General features: G+C 53.1%; 1 protein-coding gene and 1 long non-coding RNA gene across 2 annotated transcripts in view; both read right to left on the bottom strand.

Annotated features, from left to right (window-relative positions):
• Positions 1–782: 782 nt before the first annotated feature.
• Positions 783–6,290, bottom strand: LOC132653750 (uncharacterized). Its single transcript, XR_009591604.1, has 3 exons — positions 6,173–6,290; positions 4,712–4,889; positions 783–1,349 (listed from the first exon to the last, which is right to left on the bottom strand). It is a non-coding gene; the product is annotated as an uncharacterized LOC132653750 (long non-coding RNA).
• A 2,411-nt stretch (positions 6,291–8,701) lies between these two features.
• The window catches only part of Tgm2 (transglutaminase 2), a 28,467-nt gene continuing 17,424 nt past the window's right edge, over positions 8,702–19,744 (bottom strand). The window contains exons 9-13 of the mRNA XM_021663920.2: positions 18,436–18,678; positions 16,121–16,390; positions 12,124–12,284; positions 11,059–11,195; positions 8,702–10,273 (exon numbers count right to left, since the gene is read on the bottom strand). Of these exons, the coding sequence (XP_021519595.1) occupies positions 10,123–10,273; positions 11,059–11,195; positions 12,124–12,284; positions 16,121–16,390; positions 18,436–18,678 (962 nt within the window). The 3' untranslated portion in view covers positions 8,702–10,122. The remainder of the gene's footprint in view (positions 10,274–11,058; positions 11,196–12,123; positions 12,285–16,120; positions 16,391–18,435; positions 18,679–19,744) is intronic.

Here is a 19,744-nt window from a genome sequence, read left to right as displayed (position 1 = left end):
TAGTTGTTAGGTTAGTGTGGCTGAGCTACACGGCCGGTTCATAAATCACACCACGTGACAGGTTCCACGGGGGAGGTTTTATTAGGGGAAGGGGGTGGGTCCAGGAGACTGACCCTGGGCCAGGTGAGAGGAGTGGGGGGAGAGAAGGGGAAGGAAAGGGAGGTGGGACACGTCTCCATGTAAGGTGACTCAGAGCATGCGCAGAACAGGTGGTTGCAGGTGGTCCACCGGCGGTCATGCCGCTAGTTCTGGAGGTGGCCTCACAGATGCCTGACCTCCCTCTTGTCAGGTCCCCTGGGGGCTGGCTGTAGAGATGCTTGATAACGGGTCCCAACACTGGTCACATTGCATCTCAGGAAACCGTGAGTTGACAGTGGGCTGGGCTACGGCCTCAGATCTCACTTCCAGTGACACTCCACCTCCTAAAAGTTCCACAGCCTTCCCCGCCTGCACCCCCAGCCGGAACCATGTGCTCAAACATGTGAGTCTGTGGGGGACATTTTATATTCAAACCCCTCCCCGGGTGTGGGGCGGAAGGAGGATGAGGAGAAGCAAATATTCAGTGCACAGTTATCAGTGTGTTTTCACAAACATCCCAGCCACGCTAACCAGCACCAGACTCGGAATGCTGCCGGCTTCCCGGACACTCTCCGTCCCAAGTTCCCTTCTGAGCTGTTACCCAGCCCTTAAAGGTCACCACCATCCCAACTTCCATCATCTTGGATCGGCTATGCCTGCGCTGGAGCGTCCAGTGAGTGAAACCGTGCCATCTGTGCTCACTGGCAGGTGAGATGCAGGCTGCTGGCCCACAGTGCCATGTTGGTCATTTCTCCTCCCTGTGGCATTACCCGCATGACTGGCCACCGAGTCCATATCAATGCTGTGAGCGCTGAAGCCTACAGTGTTTTCAGCTTTGGACTATCTGGGGAGAAAGATACCCTGAGAATTCTTGCTTGTGGCTTTTGGTGGACACGTGGGCTCCCATCTGTCTGCTCCAAGTCCAGCAGGGCTTGCTGGCACTCACGGAAAGATGAGCGTGCCTCTAAGCTTCTGCCTAATGTCTCCAGGATGAGGTGCCAGCTCTCCCGTTCCCCAGCCTGCTCCACATCTTTACTGACACTGTGTGTGTGTTACAAATTACTGATACACTGACTGTGCTGTGCTGTGACAATGTTCTCTCTTTTCCACTTGTTAAGCCACATTAAAAAAAAAATTAATACTGATGGGTAGTTGTGGCCCACACCTTTAATCCCAGTACTCGGGAGGCAGAAGCAGGCAGATCTCGGAGTTCAAGGCCAGTCTGGTCTGTGGAGTGAGTTCCAGGAAAGCCAGGGCTACACAGAGAAACCCTGTTTTGAAAAACCAAGAAATAAAAATAAATTAATTATTAAAAAAAAAAACACATACACAGAAGAGCAGGGTGTGGTGGTGAAAAAGTATGACTTTAGCACTTAGGAGGTAGAAGTAAGAGGATCAAGAGTCCAGGGGCATCGGCATCCTTGGGCTAAGTAGTGAGTTCAAGACCAGCCTGGGCTACAGGAGACCATGTGCCAACACAAACAAACTAAAACCCCGAATCCCAAACCAGACTCAGGTGAGCTACTTGAGCCTTTGCTGTGATGTGGGCTTTGGCCATGGGCTGCTGAGTGGCTGGAGCATCTCTGAGGGAGATGTCTAGCTAGTTGTGCAGTAAGTACATTGTGTAAAAGGCAGTGAGTCCTCTACAGGGGGCACTCAGGGTTGGGGGTGCTCAAGTGGAGGCCAGAGTGATTTCTAGGGCCCTTCCTCAGCCACTTCTCTTTATTTTTTGAGACAGGGGAATAACGGAACTGGGAGCTTGCTGTTTGATCTGCACTGCTGGCTGGGGAGCTCAGAACATCCTCCTGGCTCAGCCTCCCCCACGCTGAAGTTATAAGCCTGTGTGGCCACACTCAGTCCTCCCTCTGTCTACTCAGCCCCTTCTGCCCCGATTGTGGATTCTGGGTCCTCACACTTGGGTCGCAAAGCGCTTTCCCTATTAAGCCCTCTCTCCAGCCCATAAATACATTTTAACGATAAAGTTTCAAACTTACGTTAGGACTCATTGTAAGCGGACAAGTGCATATTTTTTCTAATTTCTTAATTTTATTTCCTCTGGCAAGGCAACTGCAGCTTTACTCTTTTATTTTGACAGATCAGATTTAAGGGGAATACAAAAGGAGAATGATGAATATCGATTCGGACACAAAAGTAAATATTTATTAAGACTGTGCAAAAGAAACCGCAGCAAATTGTTGGAGACTTCTAAGCTGCGGATTCCTTTCTTCTGAAGTTTCTGAGGTCGTTTCCCAGAAACACTTTCTATCGTATGCTTCCTGCCTGGAACACATCGCAGCTCCCCACAGATGTGCGACCCAGCTGAGGTAACCTTTGCCTCCTAGAAAATGGACTCTCCCACCCTCCTTCCTGCCTCCTACCCAGCTCACAGGCTATCCCCACCCCCACCCCGTAGCCCGGCTAGCACACTCCCTGGCTGATCCCCGTCAGGCTCCAGTCTCCACAGAAGCTCCCCCGCCCCTGCCTGAGTCCACACTGTGTGTATAAGCACGTTATATTGATTAACTGTCATGTGCTGTTTGTGTTCACTGGGAAACTGTCTCTGGAGGTGAGGTTCACCTTCCCCACCCCCACTTCAGACCCAAATATGTGCGTCTCAAAATGTCCTCTGAGGTGGTGCACACCTTTAATCCCAGCACTTAGGAGGCAGAGGCAGGCAGATCTCTGAGTTCAAGGTCAACCTGGTCTACAGAGTGAGTTCCAGGACAGCCAGAGCTACACAGAGAAATCCTGTCTCAGAAAAAACAAAACAAACCAAACAAACAAACAAAAAAAAAAAAAACGACTAGCAAAAGTCCTCTAGGACTCCTTTGTCTGGGGATGGCATGGCCTCCCTAACTGTGACAGGGAGAGAAGGGAAACAGCGAAGTAGCTGGAGAGTGAAAACAACATGTCCTTAAAGACAGCTAGAAAGTAACCATTCCCTACAGACACTGCTGTGTTTGTCCTGTCATAGACAGCTTAACTGATAACCCACCCTAGGTTGGCCTCTGCTGGATGGTGTAACCATCAGTGTTGTGGGTTGTTGTCATTTTTGTTTGTTTTGTTTATGTTTTCTGGGACAGAGCTTCTCTCTGTAGCCCTGGCTGCGCTGGCCATCTTGGAACTCACTCTGTGGACCAGGCTGGATTTGAACTCAGAGCTCTGCCTGTCTCTGCCTCCCCGGTGCTGGGATTAAAGGTGTGTGCCACCACCAACTGGCTCTGCTAGATGTTTTGAACACACACTTGATCTCTCTCTCTCTCTCTCTCTCTCTCTCTCTCTCTCTCTGTCTGTCTCTCTCTCTCTCTCTGGCTTGCTATATACCGAATAAATTCACTCATTCAAAACAAAAATTATGACTGTCATAGATCATTCTCAGAAGCACAGAAAACAGTGTGACGGGCGGCGGCGGCGTGGGAAGTTGGGAAGGGTGACGGATGCTGTGGCCCTGGGCCCGTGCAGTAAGCTCTTGGGCTCCTCTTCCGTGTGCTCTACTGCAGGTGGGGATGTCAGGACCTGGGGTCCTCCTGTATGCAAGGCACTTAAAGGAAGTGTGGCTCTTAGACCACCTGGCCAGTGGCCTCTTGGGATCCACCTGCCTCCACTTCCAATGTTGGGCTTACACAGGTGCTGGGGATTCAAACCCAGGTCCTCATGCCTGCAGAGTGAAGCGCTTACCCATCCAGCCATTTTCCCAGCCTCAACTTGGCTCTTAGAGTTGATACTACATCCCTGTTTTTTCTCAGCCTGTTTCTTGGCTCATCTGGTTTCTCCCTGGGTTTGCTCACACAATCCATAGGACGGTCTTGCCGTGTGACCTTGTGTCCCTAAAGCCTCGTATAGCGCCTGGTCCATGTTGACTTTGATTCATCTGGATGCCTTTGAGCTATAGCTCCCAAGCTGCTCTAAGCCGCTGCCCCTTCTTGGGTGGGCTCAGAAGCCACTTCTATAATCCCCACTGTGGGAGCTGATTAAATAAATGAACCCTCCCCCTGCCACCTACTCTGCTCCCACCTCTGCAGTTCTTGCAGCCAGAGTTCCTGCCGGCCTCGGAGTCCTTGGCCCTCTGTGGTTTGTAGGGTCCTTCCCCTCTGTAATCTCAGCCCAACGTTGGGTAACAGGCAGTGCCCAGGTGCTCCATTATAACAGAGGCCCAAAGAGGGCAAGTCACCTCCTCACAGTCACACAGCAAGAGAGTGCCGAGAGACCGGACATCAGCCAGCCGGAATTCCTTGGTGGAGCCGCCTCACCCAGGGCCACTGCCATCCCATCTGGAGAACTCTGCCAGCCAGCCATGGGGGGCCGCTCAGCTCTTCCAAGGAGAGTGGAAACAGGGTGGGCTCAGTTTTTGTCCTTATTCTTTGCTGTGAGCAAACCCTGCTCCCACCCATGCCTCAGTTTCCCTTCCATAAGAAGAGTAGTCTTAGCAAATGAAGGCAATTCACTGCTCGGCTGACCTAACTGGCATTTTCTCTTGGTCTGTCTCCCTGTTTGCCCGCCTCCCTGTCTTCCTGTCTGTCTGCTCCTGAACCACTCTAGGGAAGTTGATGCAGAACTGACAATGCTGGACTCTCTTCACTGTGAAGACAATGCTGGTTGTCTTCACTTTCTTTTTCAGAGACAAAGGCCTTACCATGCAGCACAGGCTGGCCTCCAACTCACTCCTCCTGCTGTAGCCTCGGTGCTGGGATTTCAGACATGTACAATGATGCTCAATACTTCTTTTCCTAGGGTATCCGCTGAGGACAGTGTCTAGAGACAGCTCTTTGGCCATTTTTGAAGCATGTAGATTAAGCGTGGCCTGCAGATGGCTGGAGTGGAGGTGGTGGGAATGATTAGAGGTTTGCCCAGGCCCCAGGAGCCCCCTGACTTTACCCAGCAGGCAGGAGTACATGCAATCATGGACAACTGTCATAAAAAATGTAACACGCTACCAAGCTAATGGCACTGCCTCCTCTCTAGGAATGGCCAGGCAGAACAGTTCTGAGCTCAGCCTCCTCCCTCCCCATGCTCATAGTAATTATTTAGACGGCTTTTTTGAGATAGAATTCACAAGCTGAACAAGTTACCCATTTAAAGTACACAGCTCAGCGGCCTCCAGTCCAGACAACTGCATCTATCACTGCCGTTTGCAGCATTTCTATTATCCCCTTTAGTTCCAAGCCCTCATCCCTCCATTGCTTAAGGCCCAGGCAGCCACCTATCTATGTCCTCTCTAGAAGTGGTATCATACTTTCTGATAGCTTTTGATTCTGTTTTCCTTCACTTGGCATATTTTCACCCTTACCTCGTTCCTTTTCGTTGCCAACTAATATTCCACGATATATATATGTATATAATTTGTCTGTTCAGTTAATGGACAGTTGGGTTGCTTTCTCTTTCTCTACTATGAACAATGGCACTGTGGATGGCCTTGAACTACTTTCTGTGTTCACCCATGCTCTCATTGCTCTTGGCTAAATACCTACAGTGGGATTTCTGGGTCATAGAGCAGCGCCCATACTTATCAGTCTGCTCTCCCGAGCTTGACTTTCTCAGCCCCTGAGGCTGATGGGGAAACAATGTGTGGGAAGCTCAGGGCTTCCAATCGCCAGGGTCCTGGAAAGAAGCCTGCGCCTTCCCTGCTCTCCCCATATCCTCTACCCTCCTCTCTTTAGGCCATTTTCCCGAGAGCGGTGGGACAGCCGAATCCCAGCTCCTCTCTGCTTTTGGCGGCTCGGGTGAGTCTGACCCGTGGCTCTCGCTGGTGGCTGCAGACTCCTAAGACTGCTTACCCGGCAGAGCAGTGTTCTGTGTCTGCAACTATTCTCAACACTCACTGAGACTCTGGCCCTGCTTGCCGAGGCTAGACCTGCCGTCCTGCGGGCACAGCTTCTTATCTCAACGGGCTGTCCCTTTTCCTTCTTGACAGAGCCCGCAGGCTGCATGGGGCTCCTGGTCCCTGTGAACCTGCTCAGGCCTGTGCTCAGGAGGAAGCAGAGCGGTGCTAAAGAACACCCTGGCCTGGCTGTTCACAACAGCGACTTGCACAACTTGTCTTCTCTTCCCTTCTAAAGAGGCCTTTTCCTTTCTTTGTTCCCCAGAGAAAACATACCTTTTGGAGCCTAATAGTTAACTGTAGAATAAACTTTTGCCAGGAAAGGAACCACAAAGACGCAAGTCACATATTTCTCTAATCAGTAACTTTGCTTTAGACCTGACGAACCCAGAGTGGCCTGAAGATAAGGGCAGAAACGCTGACCCCACCTGCACCCCCACCCCCACCCCCTGGTCCATCCGCCCTCTGTCTGTTCAGGCCTGCAGTCCAGGCACAGTGGTCCTGTGTGGGGACACCTCCATCTTCTTTGGTTTGCTGGCTTTCTGAACAAATGTTTTCTCTGTCCCAGCCATGTGTCCTCTAGCTGCTGGCTTTTTTGACCGGGTTCCCGGTTGCACCAGCCCCCAGGGAACCAAGGTAACCTTGCTTGGAGGAGGCACTGGCCTGGTCCCACCCCCGACCTCCCTCTTGGACTCCATCAGCGTTCTGTCATTGGAGGCTTGGCTGGAGGCTGAGGGGTGAGCTGGCAGACATCCTAGGCAAACAAGAGCAGCTGGAAAGGAAAGAGGCCTGTGGAGTGGGAAGATGAGCCTGACCCCCTATTCCATAAGGGCTGCCAGGCATGTACGAAGGCCTCCATCCCAGAAATCCCAGCCCCTGGTAAGCAGGGAGAATGCTGGGAGGAACAGGGCTTTCTCCACCCCGTGCTCTGTGCTGGGCGTAGCTGCCCGTACAAACCAAGGCTCAGTTTTGCAAGCTGCCAGCTGTGTGACTTGGGGCAAATTGCTTAACCTTTCTTTTACAAATAGGTGAAACACACAGCCTCCAGGGTTTATAAAATCCCAGAGGAAGGTATGGGAACATGCCACATAAACATGTTTGAGACGTCCTGCCTTGCCATTGAAGACCCACAAGAGGAACCAACATGTGTCTGTCTTGTGCAAACAGCTCTATTTCTCTAGACTTTTACCTAAACTTTTGTATTCTTTTTTTTTTAACTTTTGTATTCTAAATAGGCAATGGACTACTCTGTGTGTCTCTGTGAGTGTGTGTGTGTGTGTGTGTGTGTGTGTGTGTGTGTGTGTGTGTGTGCTCACATGTGCATATGGCACACATGTATGTGAACATGCACATAGAGGTCAGAGGTCAACATCAGGTGTCTTCCTCAATGGCTCTCCAGCTTATTTTTTGAGACAGGGTCTCTCGTTGAACCCAGAAATCACTGATTCAGCCAGACTGGCTGGCCCCGAGATCTACTTGTCTTAACCTGCTCAGCTTCGTCTTCCAGTGCTGGGTCTGTGAACTTGGGTGCTGTGTGCTCAGCTTCTATGTGTGTGTGAGGATTCAAACTCAGGTCCTCACACTTGTGTGGCAGATGCTCTTCCAGCTGAGCCATTGCCCCAAAACTGTGGTTGTACTTTTTGGTCTCATGGAACAAACACTGAGCAGAATTATTTATTTGGGGGTGTGGAGTAAGCAAGGGAAAAGGTGCGAGTGAGTTGAGCTATGAACAACGGAGCTGGCTGGGGCAGCTTGGTCCCTCCACGCTGGGAGTGAGCAGCCAGGCAGCGAGCCAGAGCTGGCAGCCGTGAGTTTCCCCAGAAGCCTCTTGCTGTGAGTCCACCCCAGCCCTGAGCCCCCAGAATACAGGCAGATACAGTAATGGCTATTCAGAGGTAGATGCATAAACATCTACCTACCTAAGACACACAGAGGCCAGAGCATCTGGCAACAGCCACGGAAGCCTCCGAGAGGGAACCTCCATGGAGCCTGGTTTTGGAAACCAAGTAAGAGTTCTCCAGGTGGGGCTGATGGAAGACTCAATGGCAGCAGTTCCCATCCAGGTCATCTTCTCCCTTGCCTGACCACCTGTTTTCCAGGGGAGTTTCCCAGAGTCCTTTGCCAGCTGGTCCCTGGTAAGGATCCGCCAGCAGGCAACGTGAAGGAAGATTAGCCAGATCAGCCTGCCTCTGCAGTTTCTTGAAGCAACTAATAGGAATAGTAAGAAGTCACTAAAAGTAATAATAAATGAGGTATTTTCATAATAATAAAAATTAATAATAAAATAATAATACTCCCGTGTATATTGGGTTTAGTGTGTGTGTGTATATATATCAAATGCCAACCTTCAGGTGTCATTTCTCAGGCATTGTCCATCTCACTTTTTTTGAGACAGGGTCTCTAATTGGCCTGGAGCTCACCAAGCAGGCTGAGCTGTTTGGCCAGTGAACTGGAATTATATCCCTGCAGCTAGGATTATAGTTAGGCACCACCACACTGTGGCTTGTTATCCCAAAACACAACCAAAGGTAAGACTTTGGTGGTAAGCCAAGTAGACGAGGAAAGACAAGGAAGGGTATTTTAGGCACAGGGAACGGCAGAGACTAAGAGGTACGTGAGAGGTAAGGATACTGGGGGACCCAGGAAGTTCCTGGCTCTGCTAAGGACGGGGGTTTGTGTGTGGAGCCTGGAGAGCCAGGAAAGTGTGGGGCCGGGTTAAGGCTTGGGTAAGGAAGCCGGGAATGGGCACAGCTGTGAGTGCCACCCACCACCCTCAGCAGCTCCCAAAGGATAGGGCAGACCATGTTTGAATGTGAAAAATAGACCTTTATTTTAGTGCTCCCATAGGCTTCGAAAGCGTGCCTGCTGCCTGCTGGGGACCTGAAGCTCGCACAGACCAGCAGAAGCTGTGTAGGAACGGGGCAGGTGCACGGCTCGCAGCGAAATACTCTGTGTCAAGCGGGACGTGTTAAAGGCATCGGTGTGATTCTCCCCAGGCTCTCCTCTGGGATTTTAGGGGATCCCAGAGCCTCTGACCTCATCACCCGGAGACACTCCTCCCCCTTCCACCGCTGCAGTCTTCCAGCTTGCAGGCCCAGCCACGGAGAGGTAGTAGTTGGCCAACTCAGGATGAAGACCCATAGTCCCCCATGCTTTTCTGGAGACAGGTGTTGTGCCTGGGGGTGCAGGCTGGGGAAGAAGGGCCTGTGGAGGCGTGGCCCTGGTGGGTAGTGACCAGCACGGACAGTTAAGGCTCCTTCTGTGAAATCAAGTCTAGGCGCTGTGCAGGCGGCTTGTGGGCAGTCCTGGAACTGCATCTGAGGAACCTGGGCATAGGTGAGATGCAGGACAGCCTGGGCACAGGCCTAGTGCTACTGTCTCCTCCCCCGAGGTACCCTGGGCCTGGGTGGCAGGCTTTTGAAGCACAGGGTCAAGAGACCCTGGAGGTGGGCTTGCAAATCACTGCTCTGGTAAAGGAGGATCAAGCTCAGAAGAGGAGAACAGAGCGTGGCCCCCTTTGGGGCTTAAACCTTGGCCTCCAGCTCCCCAGCCTCCCTGCCCTTTCTTTACCTCCTCACCCAAACTGTGTCCTTCCAGACTGGCCCCCACGTGGCCTCTCTGACACTCTCCGGTCAGGGCTGCTGTCACAGATGGATTGCTAGATTCCAAGCCAGATGGCACAAGCCCTGTTTCTGGGCTCACCCACGGGCCCTGCGAGTGATGGCCTGCCCACTGGCATAGCACAGCATGGGAAGCCTCAGTTTCCACCCTGAAGCTTCTCATGGACACCGAACAGGCTGGCAGCCCAGTGAGGACTTAAGGTGCTTACGACACAGTAGCTCCCTTCCAGGGAGGAGGTGGCTGGGAGACGGATGGCCGGGGCAGCAGGTTCCTTCACTGAGCCAGTGGGCTCGCCATCCCTGTGCTTTCTCTGAAGCTCTAGGGACTGTTCGAACAATGCTGGCAATGGCTCTCCTCTTCCCCTAGCTCTGGTCTTCCAAGGCCAGGGTTCCCACTGTGTTGGCACAGAACATTCCTCACAGCTAAGGGGACAGACGGGGAAGTAGATCCAGAGGAACACGATGGGCCAGAAGTACATTCCTTCCAAAGAGCCTCCAGGCAGCCATGTCAGCCCGGAGGGGTGAAGTTGCTCATTATCTCAGGATAAAGACCAGGTTGAGTTGAGGGTTGGCAGCAGGTGAGGTGGGGCCGGGCGAAGGGGTCCCTTAGGCAGGCCCGATGATGACGTTCCGGTAACCCTTCACGGACTTCAGCTTGTCACACTGGAAGTTCACCACCAGCTTGTGGAGGCCGAAGTCAGTCGGGAACAGGTCGACCCGCACCTTGGCCAGATCTCCTGCTGGCACAGGGTCTGAGCTGCAGAAAGAAAGAGGGTGAGGAAACAGGCCTGTTTCCTAGTATAGACGCACCAGGACTTAGGCCAGGGCCTCGGTGATGGAAGCTAAGGCCGGTGTTAATAATGGGCCCAGCTCATGGCCTCTGCAGGACTGGGTCTCCTAAAGTAGAGTGAGTGTGTGTGTGTGTGTGTGTGTGTGTGTGTGTACATGTGGGTGCATTTGAAAATGTACACAAGTTTGGGTGTATGTGAGACAGTATGCATAACATGTTCTCGTGTGTACAAGTATGTATAGGTGTGAGCATATGTGGTGAGTAGGTGTGCTCCTGTGCGCTGGCAGTAGGCTGGGAGTAACATGGACACGCTCAGCTCGGGAAAGAGACAACACATCGTGTGGGAGCGCGCATGCACTTGATCTGTTCCGATCGTGTGAATTGCACGGCAGTGGAAAGAAAAACCAGCATGTGTCGCTATATGGGCCTGTGTAGATGTGAATGGACGAGGACACGCCCATGCCTGTGTGGACATCCGAGTTCTGCGAGGGCTGTGTGGAGGCAGCACGGAATGACTGTGTGTCCCGGGTCGGGTGTGTGCTGGTGTGGGAATGACCTGCAGTGAGCATCGTGTGAGTTGAAAAGGCACCTGAAGGCACCCTGGCTTGCGGGGGTGGGGGGGGGGTTCATGGTGGGTGGGATGCCAATAAGCACAGGAGGAGTGGAGTGGACCACAGGGTGGGCTGGGTTCAAGGGCCTTGCCTCCTGGCTCCAGCTTCCTCCTCCCCGAGACCTGTGTGCCCAGCACTCACATCTCCACAGACTTCTGCTCCTTGGTCAGGCCAGCCCCCTCCACGGTGAAGACGCAGTCAAACAGGGGCTCAGAGAGTGGGTTCCTCAGGGACACCTCAGCCACCAGTTTGCGGTTCTGCTTGGGCTCCCCCAGGACCTGGAAGGGGTGCAGATGAAGGTTAGGGCGAGGGAGCCAGGCTGGATGCCCACGGAACCTCTCCCAGTGTTTGCTGAAAGAAGTCGCTCCCAGCTCTGCCAGCCGCTAGGACACATCTTGGTGACTGGGTTTCCTATCTGCAAAACGCAGATGCTGGGTGTTCCCACGTCTCTTTCATAGAGCCTCACTGAGGCTCTAGCTGACATGAAAGGCCTCCTGTGTCCAGGGGTCCAAAGCTGGCAGACAGGACTGGAGCTAAGCTGACTCTGCCATCCTCTACTGTGTGACTGGGGACAGCAAACCCTCTCTGAGCCCTGGTTTGCTGATAAGAGAACGCTGACAGTTCTTCAGGACGGATAAGCTTAGGTGTGCAAGCATTTGGCAGACTCTGGCCCATGACAATGAGGTACTCTAGAGCAACTGTGTCTGGAGCTCAGGGGCACCTCAGGAGAGGGTTGGGAGGAGGATGGTGACGAAGGCACAGTAGGCTTTTACCAAGCCTCCAACCGTGCAGGACATGGTCCTAGTTGCTTCCTATGGACAACCTTAGATTCTCACAGCATCTCCAGGTCCCAGCACTGAGCCTGTCCCACAGAGGAATGAACTGGGGGTCAGAAGGGTGAATGAGCATCTTCAGAGCCTCCCAGGCACAAGCCTGGGCTACCATGCTTGTCACCCTTCTTTGGCTCCGAGCAGTACTACCATACTACCAAGGAGGGCACACTGGCCTTTTAAGGATACCTGGGTTCCAGATCCCAACCACCACGCCTCCCACCTCAGGCTCTAGGTGCCCTTCTTGGAGGCTTCAAGGCCTTCATTCTCTTAGCTTGTGGTACCCTCCTTCCATGAGGACCCAGAAAGGTTCCAGGCTGCAGGAAAGCAGGTGCATGCATGAGAGGGCTGTCCTGGGGCCCCATCTGCTCCTTACCCGGATTTTGATTTCAGGGTTCTCCAGGTAGAGGTCTCTCTCGGCCAACACGTAGCTGTTGGCAGCTGGCTCAATGAGGAGACCCCGCACCTTGATGAGGTTTGACTCCGTCAGGCTCTCACTGTACTTCTCGTAGAGGATGCGAAGAGGGATGCTGTTCTCTGTGAGGAGGGAGAGGGAGGGCAGTGTGACGTGTGGTGTGTGAGTTGGGAGGGCTGGATCCAACCAACTGCTGGGGTAACAGACACACACCACCATCCCTAGACAGACCCCAGAGCCTCATGTACACCAAGCAAGCACCCTCCCTGGGATGTATTCCCAGCTGTATTTGCCTCTGTTCCTTCTAAGACTTACTACTAGTGCCTGGGCAGTCTGGGCAGTTAGGAGGCTGGGGAGGGTTTCCTGAATGGGGCAGGGAGGTACCGGGTGCTGCAGGAGGAAGACGGCAGCTGACTGCCGGACACCATGCCTCTCCCAATGCCTCCCATTTTGCCTTCTTGACAACCCAAGCGTGGCTGTGCTTTGATCACCACCCAGCTTACAGGCAAGGAAGCCGAGGCCTCGGCAAGGAAAATAGTATTACCATGTATCACCACACAGCTGAACATGCCACCCAGGCGCCTGAATCATATTGCCAGCACCACCTGCCCTCTGAGGGAGAACTCACTCGCCACTGGGCCCACAGCCTTGACCTATTTTTACAGATGAAGACATGCCTCTGCCAGGAATTGCTCACCAACCGGCTGTGTGAGCCTAGCAGCATGACTACCCTCTCTGTTCCCTCTCTTCCTGGGGTCATGCAGCATATGCAGGGCAGAGCTCTGAGGGGCTGAGGGTGGGCTTAATCTCTCTCTCTCTCTCTCTCTCTCTCTTTTTGGCAAGAAAATGGAGGCCAGAGGGCAGCAGGAGTCTGTGGGAAGCAGGAGGGTTTGGAGAAAGGAGCCAGGAGCTGGGGTCTACTGGCTTGCACAACCTGTCCTGTCTCCTCATTCACTGAGACCCTGGGCAAGTCCCTTTTCCTCCTGGGTTCCCTGGGAAACAAAGTTCTGCAGGGATTTTCCCTGAACTCTCTGGCATCCAGCCAACCTTGCATCATCGAGGTCTAGGGAGCAGCTAGCATTCTGACAGCAGGGCCGTCCCCTCCCCTTTTAGGCCGGCATTTACATATCCCTACTGGAATGACTGTCACACAGCAGTATGACCCTTATATTTTACATGCTATTTTTCTATCACTCGCTTTATATTTTTAACCTTATCGTTGTCTTCACCACCACCATCATCACCACCACCATTTTTTGCTAAGGGAAGATGTTCATCATTATTTGTAGCAAACTAACACCACAATAAATAGAAATCCAAACCAACGAAGTCCTGCTTGCTCCACCCTGGTAGATCGTTCATGACACAGTGGCCAGAGCTAATCGATAATGAGCAGACTGTAACGGTCTGTGGAGCCTAAGGCAAATCAGCACTGCTCTGCCCCCATCACTGCTGCTCAGGTCTGCAGGAGGACTGACAAAGCTGAGGGGGCAGTGGCCTGCCCAATGTTGGCTCAAGCAGTGTGTGGCACAGGGTTTAGAAAAGATAGACCATAGGTGGCTTTCCAGCTGCATCCCATGAAAAGGGGCCTGCTCCAGCCTGATGATGTGACCCAGAAGCGAAGTCCTGTGCCCACCAGGACCAAAGGCTGGAAAGACCGGCCCCACCCTGAGGGCAAAACAGAAAGAGGAAACACTGGACACTAAGAAGACATGGCTTTGCCAGAAGGCCAGGCCAGGCCAGGCCAACCCAGGCCAGGTCCTGGAGAGCCGCTGTTCACAGATCAGTAACCAGGCCTTGGCCTTGGGCCACATGCTGGCTGGGAGGAGAAACTGAATGTAGTCAGCTTCGGTCCTCCCTTGGACATTATGCCCTGTTCTAGAAGATTCCCTGGGGATGGTGACTGAACCACACTGACTGCTTTCCTGACCTACTGAGGGAGGAGAGCAGGATGGAGGAAGGGGGAGCATCTGACTCCATTCAGCTGTCCTGGCCTGGCTTCCTGTCCATTAGCACATGGAAGTCCCCAGATCGTATCATCAAAGAGCACTAAGCAGCAGCAATGCTGCCAAGGAGGAAAAGAGTCAGTCTCAAGCTGACCTTGGCTTTGGAAGCCCCAGTAGGTCATGTTGGTCTAGCTGTGCCTTCTAGCCAGAGCCCAGCACACAGGGCTCCTGCCCTGTCTTCCCTGATCCCTGTGCTGACCCTCATGGGTTCCTGGCAGGCAGGGCATCCTCAGGTGAACTGTGGAACTGGCTGGAGCTCCTGCATCACACTGCAGGTGCTTTGAGGAAGAGATGACTCCATGGCTGGGAGTAAGGCACCTGGCATTTAGGTTCATCTCATGCCGGTCTGCCTCCCTCCGGGTAGCTCATGAAAGGCTCAAGTGAGTAGTATCAGCTGGAGGGCCTTAAAAGAGGGACTGGCCTTTGTACAAATGGGGGTCTGTGGCCTGTGCGGGAAACTACAACTGTGTTGTCCAGGGCAACAGCAGCAGGTGGTGGCAATTAGAATATGGGTACCCAGGCTACCCCATGTACCCATGGTGACGAGCCCCTGCCTCTTACTCTTGGGATCTAGACATGGAGGTGTCATTTGGATCCTTCCCATGCCATCCATCAAGGTGGTGGAGATGCCCTGAGTTGACACTGAGTTGCCACCACAGTGGTAAGGAAAGGCCGGCCTCTCAGTCTCCCCGGATCTCACACTGAAACAGAAGCATGGCACAAGGTCCTGACCACAGTGCCTCCACATCTGCTCTGAGTCCCCAAGGCTGTCCATCAGGGGAGTATGCTGCTGCTTCATGTGATGGGCATGGCCGCCTTGCCAGTCTGTGCACTGTGCACTGTGAAGGTGGCAGAGGCTAAAGCCATGTGGGTCCCACTTGCTTCATAATGCATCTTGCATTATGAGTAGTGTTAGTGCTGAGACCCGGGGCTAAGGGGATTTGCCAGGCTCAGGAGAGAAGAGTCAAGAGCTGGCCTGAACACTGGCCTGCCTGCCTAGGAAAGCTGGGCTGTGCCAGAGCTGGATGGATGGCCTGGGGGAGAGGAGAAACTCTGAGCAGACAGGAGGAGGGCAGGGGAACAGCCTGGGCCTTCCCCCTCTCTAGGCAGGTCACGTAGGCTCTCAGTACTGACCCCTATGAGCCCAGTGGAGAGGAACTCAGAGGTGGCAAGGCGGTTCTTCACCCAGTGGCAGGGAGGAGTAGTACTAGCACCGGGTCCCAGTCCCTTTGTCTTCCCCAAAGGGCATGGCAGGGAAGGGTTAAGGAGCTGGACTGTCCTGGCACTGTGCTAGCTCAGTGTGTGACCTCTGGGGCCAGAACAATTTTAGGGGAACACAGAGGAAGGGGATTAGCCGTGACAGAAGACTGCAGGGGCTGGGTAAGCCAGCAGGGGTCATGGGAAGATGCCATGAAACAAGACGGGCTCAAAGCCTAGTCCTCTTACACAACTACACAACTCTGGGGGAGGGACTTGACTACTCTGGCCTCTGTCTCCTCATCGAGAAAATGGGTGCAGTGATGGAAGCTACACCCTACCCCGCAACAAACACACCTTTTTTCCTTTTGAGACAGGGTATCACTGTGTAGCCTAGGCTGGCTTCAAACTCTCAACACCCAGAGAACTAAGTGTGCCCCATTCCAGAGAACTGGGCTCACAGGTGTGCTCCATTATACCAGCTCCCACTTCTCTTTTAGCTACAAGAACTAAGCCTGCTGGGAGGCTGGGGAGCCCCCCTCAGTCAGTAAAGGGCTTGCCTTACAACCCTGGAACAGGAGTGAAACACACACACACACACACACACACACACACACACACACGTACATACACACACATCATGATACTAAGAAAGTGCTTAGAACAGGGCTTGACCCTGGCGGTGCCAGGCGAGGGTTTGGGAGGTGAGGTGCACATGTGAAGCACTGGATGCCCCGGGGAAGGCAGAGCCTTACCAGAGAAGGGGTCCAGGGTCAGGTTGAGGTCCTCCGTGCCACACTCAGGCCCCATCACCCCGTTGTAGCTGACAGTCCGGGCGCACAGCAGGAGGCGGCACTCGCGGCTCTCGGAGGTGTCATTCCCGATGTGAGCAAACACGTCAAAGTCATTGCCCATGCTCATGCTCTCCCCGACGCGGATCCGCATGGCCACCCCCGTCTCCTCCTTCTCCGCCAGTTTGTTCAGGTGGTTGGCCCTGGTGAAGGCTTCCCTCTCCTCGGGCGACCCTGGACAACAGAGAAGAGAACCCTGATCGGACCTGCAACAAGGGTCGGCGGGGGAGTGTTGGGACGGGGCAGGCTGGCTTTCAGAGTCCTGCTGACTCAGAGCAGCCTGAGGGAACCCCTTCTCCACTGTGCTACTCTCCACAGCTGAACCCCTGAAGACCCTCGGGATCCAGCCTGAAACGACCCCTCTCCCGAGACAGCTTTTCCTACCACGCCTGCCTCGCTTTTCTGTTGGTGTGTTTACCCCTCACCCTGGAAGCTCCAGAGTCAGGGTTACATTCTATTTCTCCTCGGGCCACACTCGGAGCCTCGGCAGCAGCTGGCGCACCTGAAGCAGGGGCGCAATGATTTGTTTGTACGGGGTCTACTCCAGCTGACTGCCCCTCCCTCGGCATGCTACTGTCGACGCCTCCAGCGGAAACAGCCGTTTCTTTCTGTGCGCCGTCCGCCTGGTGCCCACGGAGGCCCGAAGAGGGAGTCAGATTCTGTGAGGTTGGGAGTTACCAGTGGTCGTGAGCCACCATGTGGGTGCTGGTGGGTGCTGGGAACCAAACCATGGTTCCTTGTTAGGGCAGCAAGTACTCCCTTCTGCCTCAGTCTGTTTTCCTATCAGTTCATCGGCCAGAGAAAGCATGTTTTCTCCTGTCTTATCACTTCCAGCTAGAGCATGTCCGGACAGTGCTAACTCCCAGGCAGCCTTGGAGTCAGGGGCCAGGCCAAGGCAAGGATTGCCGTCAGTCTCTAGGATGCCTCTGTAAGTGTCACGAGGGCCGGCACACACTGTGACTTGGGGAACTTCATATCGAGTGGGCTGGTGGGTGTGCCCAGTTGGTCTCTCAAAGCCTTCCCCTGACTGATTTGCCAAGGGCAGGAGGAAGATGCTGCCTTCTGGGTGGGACTGATCTGTTATCCGGTTTCCAGGAATGCTCTTCCGAGGCCTCTATGGACTGCAAGCTTTTCTAGCTTAGATATACTATAGCTGAGGACCCTGCCCCTGCCCCTCCCCATTAATATCATAACACACAACATGGACACTGTCAGTTTTCCTCCTGACGTACACGTCTCTCTATATGGCAGCTATGCTCTCCGGTTTTACTAAGAATCAAATCAATGAAAAAGAGAGACTTACAAACCAGGGTGACAAGGACGGATGGGGCCATGGCTGAGTCAGCGCCTACTATGCAAGTGTGAGGACTTGAGATCCCTGGCACCCATGCAAAAGCCAGGCATGGGAGTGCACGTCTGTAGCCCCAGAGCTGGGGGCTACACATAAGAGGCTCTCCGTGGTCCACTAGCCAGCCAGTTTAGACGACTGGTGAGCTCTGGGTTCAGTGCGAGACTCTGACTCAAAGAAGAAGGTGAGGCTGGAGAGATGCTCAGGGGTTAAGAGAACTTCCTGTTTTTCCAGGGACCTTAGTTCAGTTCCCAGCGCCCACATCGGTCAAGCCAAACTCCAGCTCCAGGGCCTCCAGCAGGCTCTTCTGGACTCCTTGGGTGCACACACACACATTCAAGAGCACACACATGCAGGCATGTGCACATGAATTAAAAAAAAATAAGTCTTTTTAAGAATGGAGAGCAATGGAGGAAGATACTGGCATCACCTCCGTTCTCTAGCTGCAGGCTCCTGCGCACATAATCCACACGGACACACACATACACCTTAGCCTATCTTTCACCCTTTCTCTCTCCAGATTAAAAAAAATTTTTTAAGATAAAGGTCCTCACTGTGTTAGTCTTGAACTCATGATTCTCCTGTCTTATCTTTTTCAAGTAGTTGGGATTACAGGCATGTACCCCAGTGTCCAGCTCAGACAGAATCTTTTTGTTGAATGAGTTTTCTAAACAAATCACTCTTTACCACTACACCCCAAAGTCTGTACCTCCTCTTAAGGAGTTTCTTAAACTAGAACGTAGTCCATGGGCCACTGATGTACATAGATTGCCAAATGTAACACCGACATATACACAAGCCTGATGGGCTGGTAAAACTGGGTGGTTATCTGCAAGGCTAGGTTAAAGGCTCGGAGGGTGCAGGCACCTACCCTCGGGGTACTTGTAAGTGTGGGTGATGTCTTCCCGATCATCACGGCCCACGCTCTTAGTGCTGATCTTCTGCCCCACGACCAGGGAACTGTTGATGGACTTGTGCAAAGACCCGTCTTCCTGCCGGATCCAATCCACCACGTCAGCATTGACCTCGGCGAACACGAAGGGCGCATCATACTTGGTGCTCAGGTCACCCTCCTTGATGGCCCGCACGGAGACTGGGCCACAGCAGTATGTCCCTGTTAGGGGTTAGAGGGAAGGACGGTCAGAGGGTGACACCAGACCCCTCCATGATCGATTGGACCACATGCTGAAGCTCCCGGGACCAGATAACTCTGAACCACAGAAGTCATTCCCAGAAGGCACCTGGGATGAGGATTCGGGACACAGACTCAAGAATGGGATACTGGCAATCGAGTCTGAGCTCAGCCTCCTGTTGCTGTGTGACTCTGGCCGAGTCAGTCACTTCTCTGAGCTGCGTTTTACTGTGGGGTCATTTGCATCCACCTAATGATGGTTCATGAACCAGAGAGGTAAAGGTCTCTGTCTAAGGCTCCACCATCTTTGATAAATCAAACAGAAATGTACCCCAAGGCATCTTAAGAGCACCGGGAGGCCAGGTCCCACTCCCAACAGCTGGGCATGTTGAGTGGAAATCAAAGCCTGCCACAGCTTGGGCTCAGCCAGTGCTGAATGGGAGATCTGGGTTTATGGAGGTGAAACTGCCTGACACTGTCCACACCTACAGCATTGGGGGCCAGCGATGGGTGGAGATGTTCACGGGACACGGTCACAGCAAATGAAAACTGAAGTCACAGAAATGCCACAGTGGGATACAGACAAAGCTCCAAAGAGGCCGCCTAACACCGATGCTCATCACCAACTCCACAGTCTGGCCCAGCTTCCAACAGAACCTAAGGTCCAGTGGCTTTAGATGTATAAAGATGACATCTTTAAGTCACTGCGCTCTGGCAGCTTGTCCTGTGATGACAAAGTGACAAAGCACGGGAGCACTTAGAACTGTCACCAGCAAGAACCAGAGACATTTCTCATCACTGTGGTGGTCCCAGACAGCAGGAGCTGTCATATACACAGGCCCTGGCAGTAGAACTTGCTCCACAAAGGAACAAGCGTAACTGTGCCATAAAGAATTATTTTTCCCCTAGAGCCTTCTATAACTTTGATGATCTGTGTATTCCTGTGCCTTGGATTCTGTGTATTTAAAAAATATTCTGAGAGAACATCCATGTGCTTTCTCAGACCTTGACTTAGTGCCATCTGTCTGTCTGACACATACAAAATCAC

This window comes from Meriones unguiculatus, chromosome 4, assembly GCF_030254825.1.
Source record: "Meriones unguiculatus strain TT.TT164.6M chromosome 4, Bangor_MerUng_6.1, whole genome shotgun sequence".
Classification (NCBI taxonomy): Eukaryota; Metazoa; Chordata; class Mammalia; order Rodentia; family Muridae; genus Meriones; species Meriones unguiculatus.
Note: the sequence above shows the minus strand (reverse complement) of the source record. Positions and strands in the feature narration are given on the sequence as shown.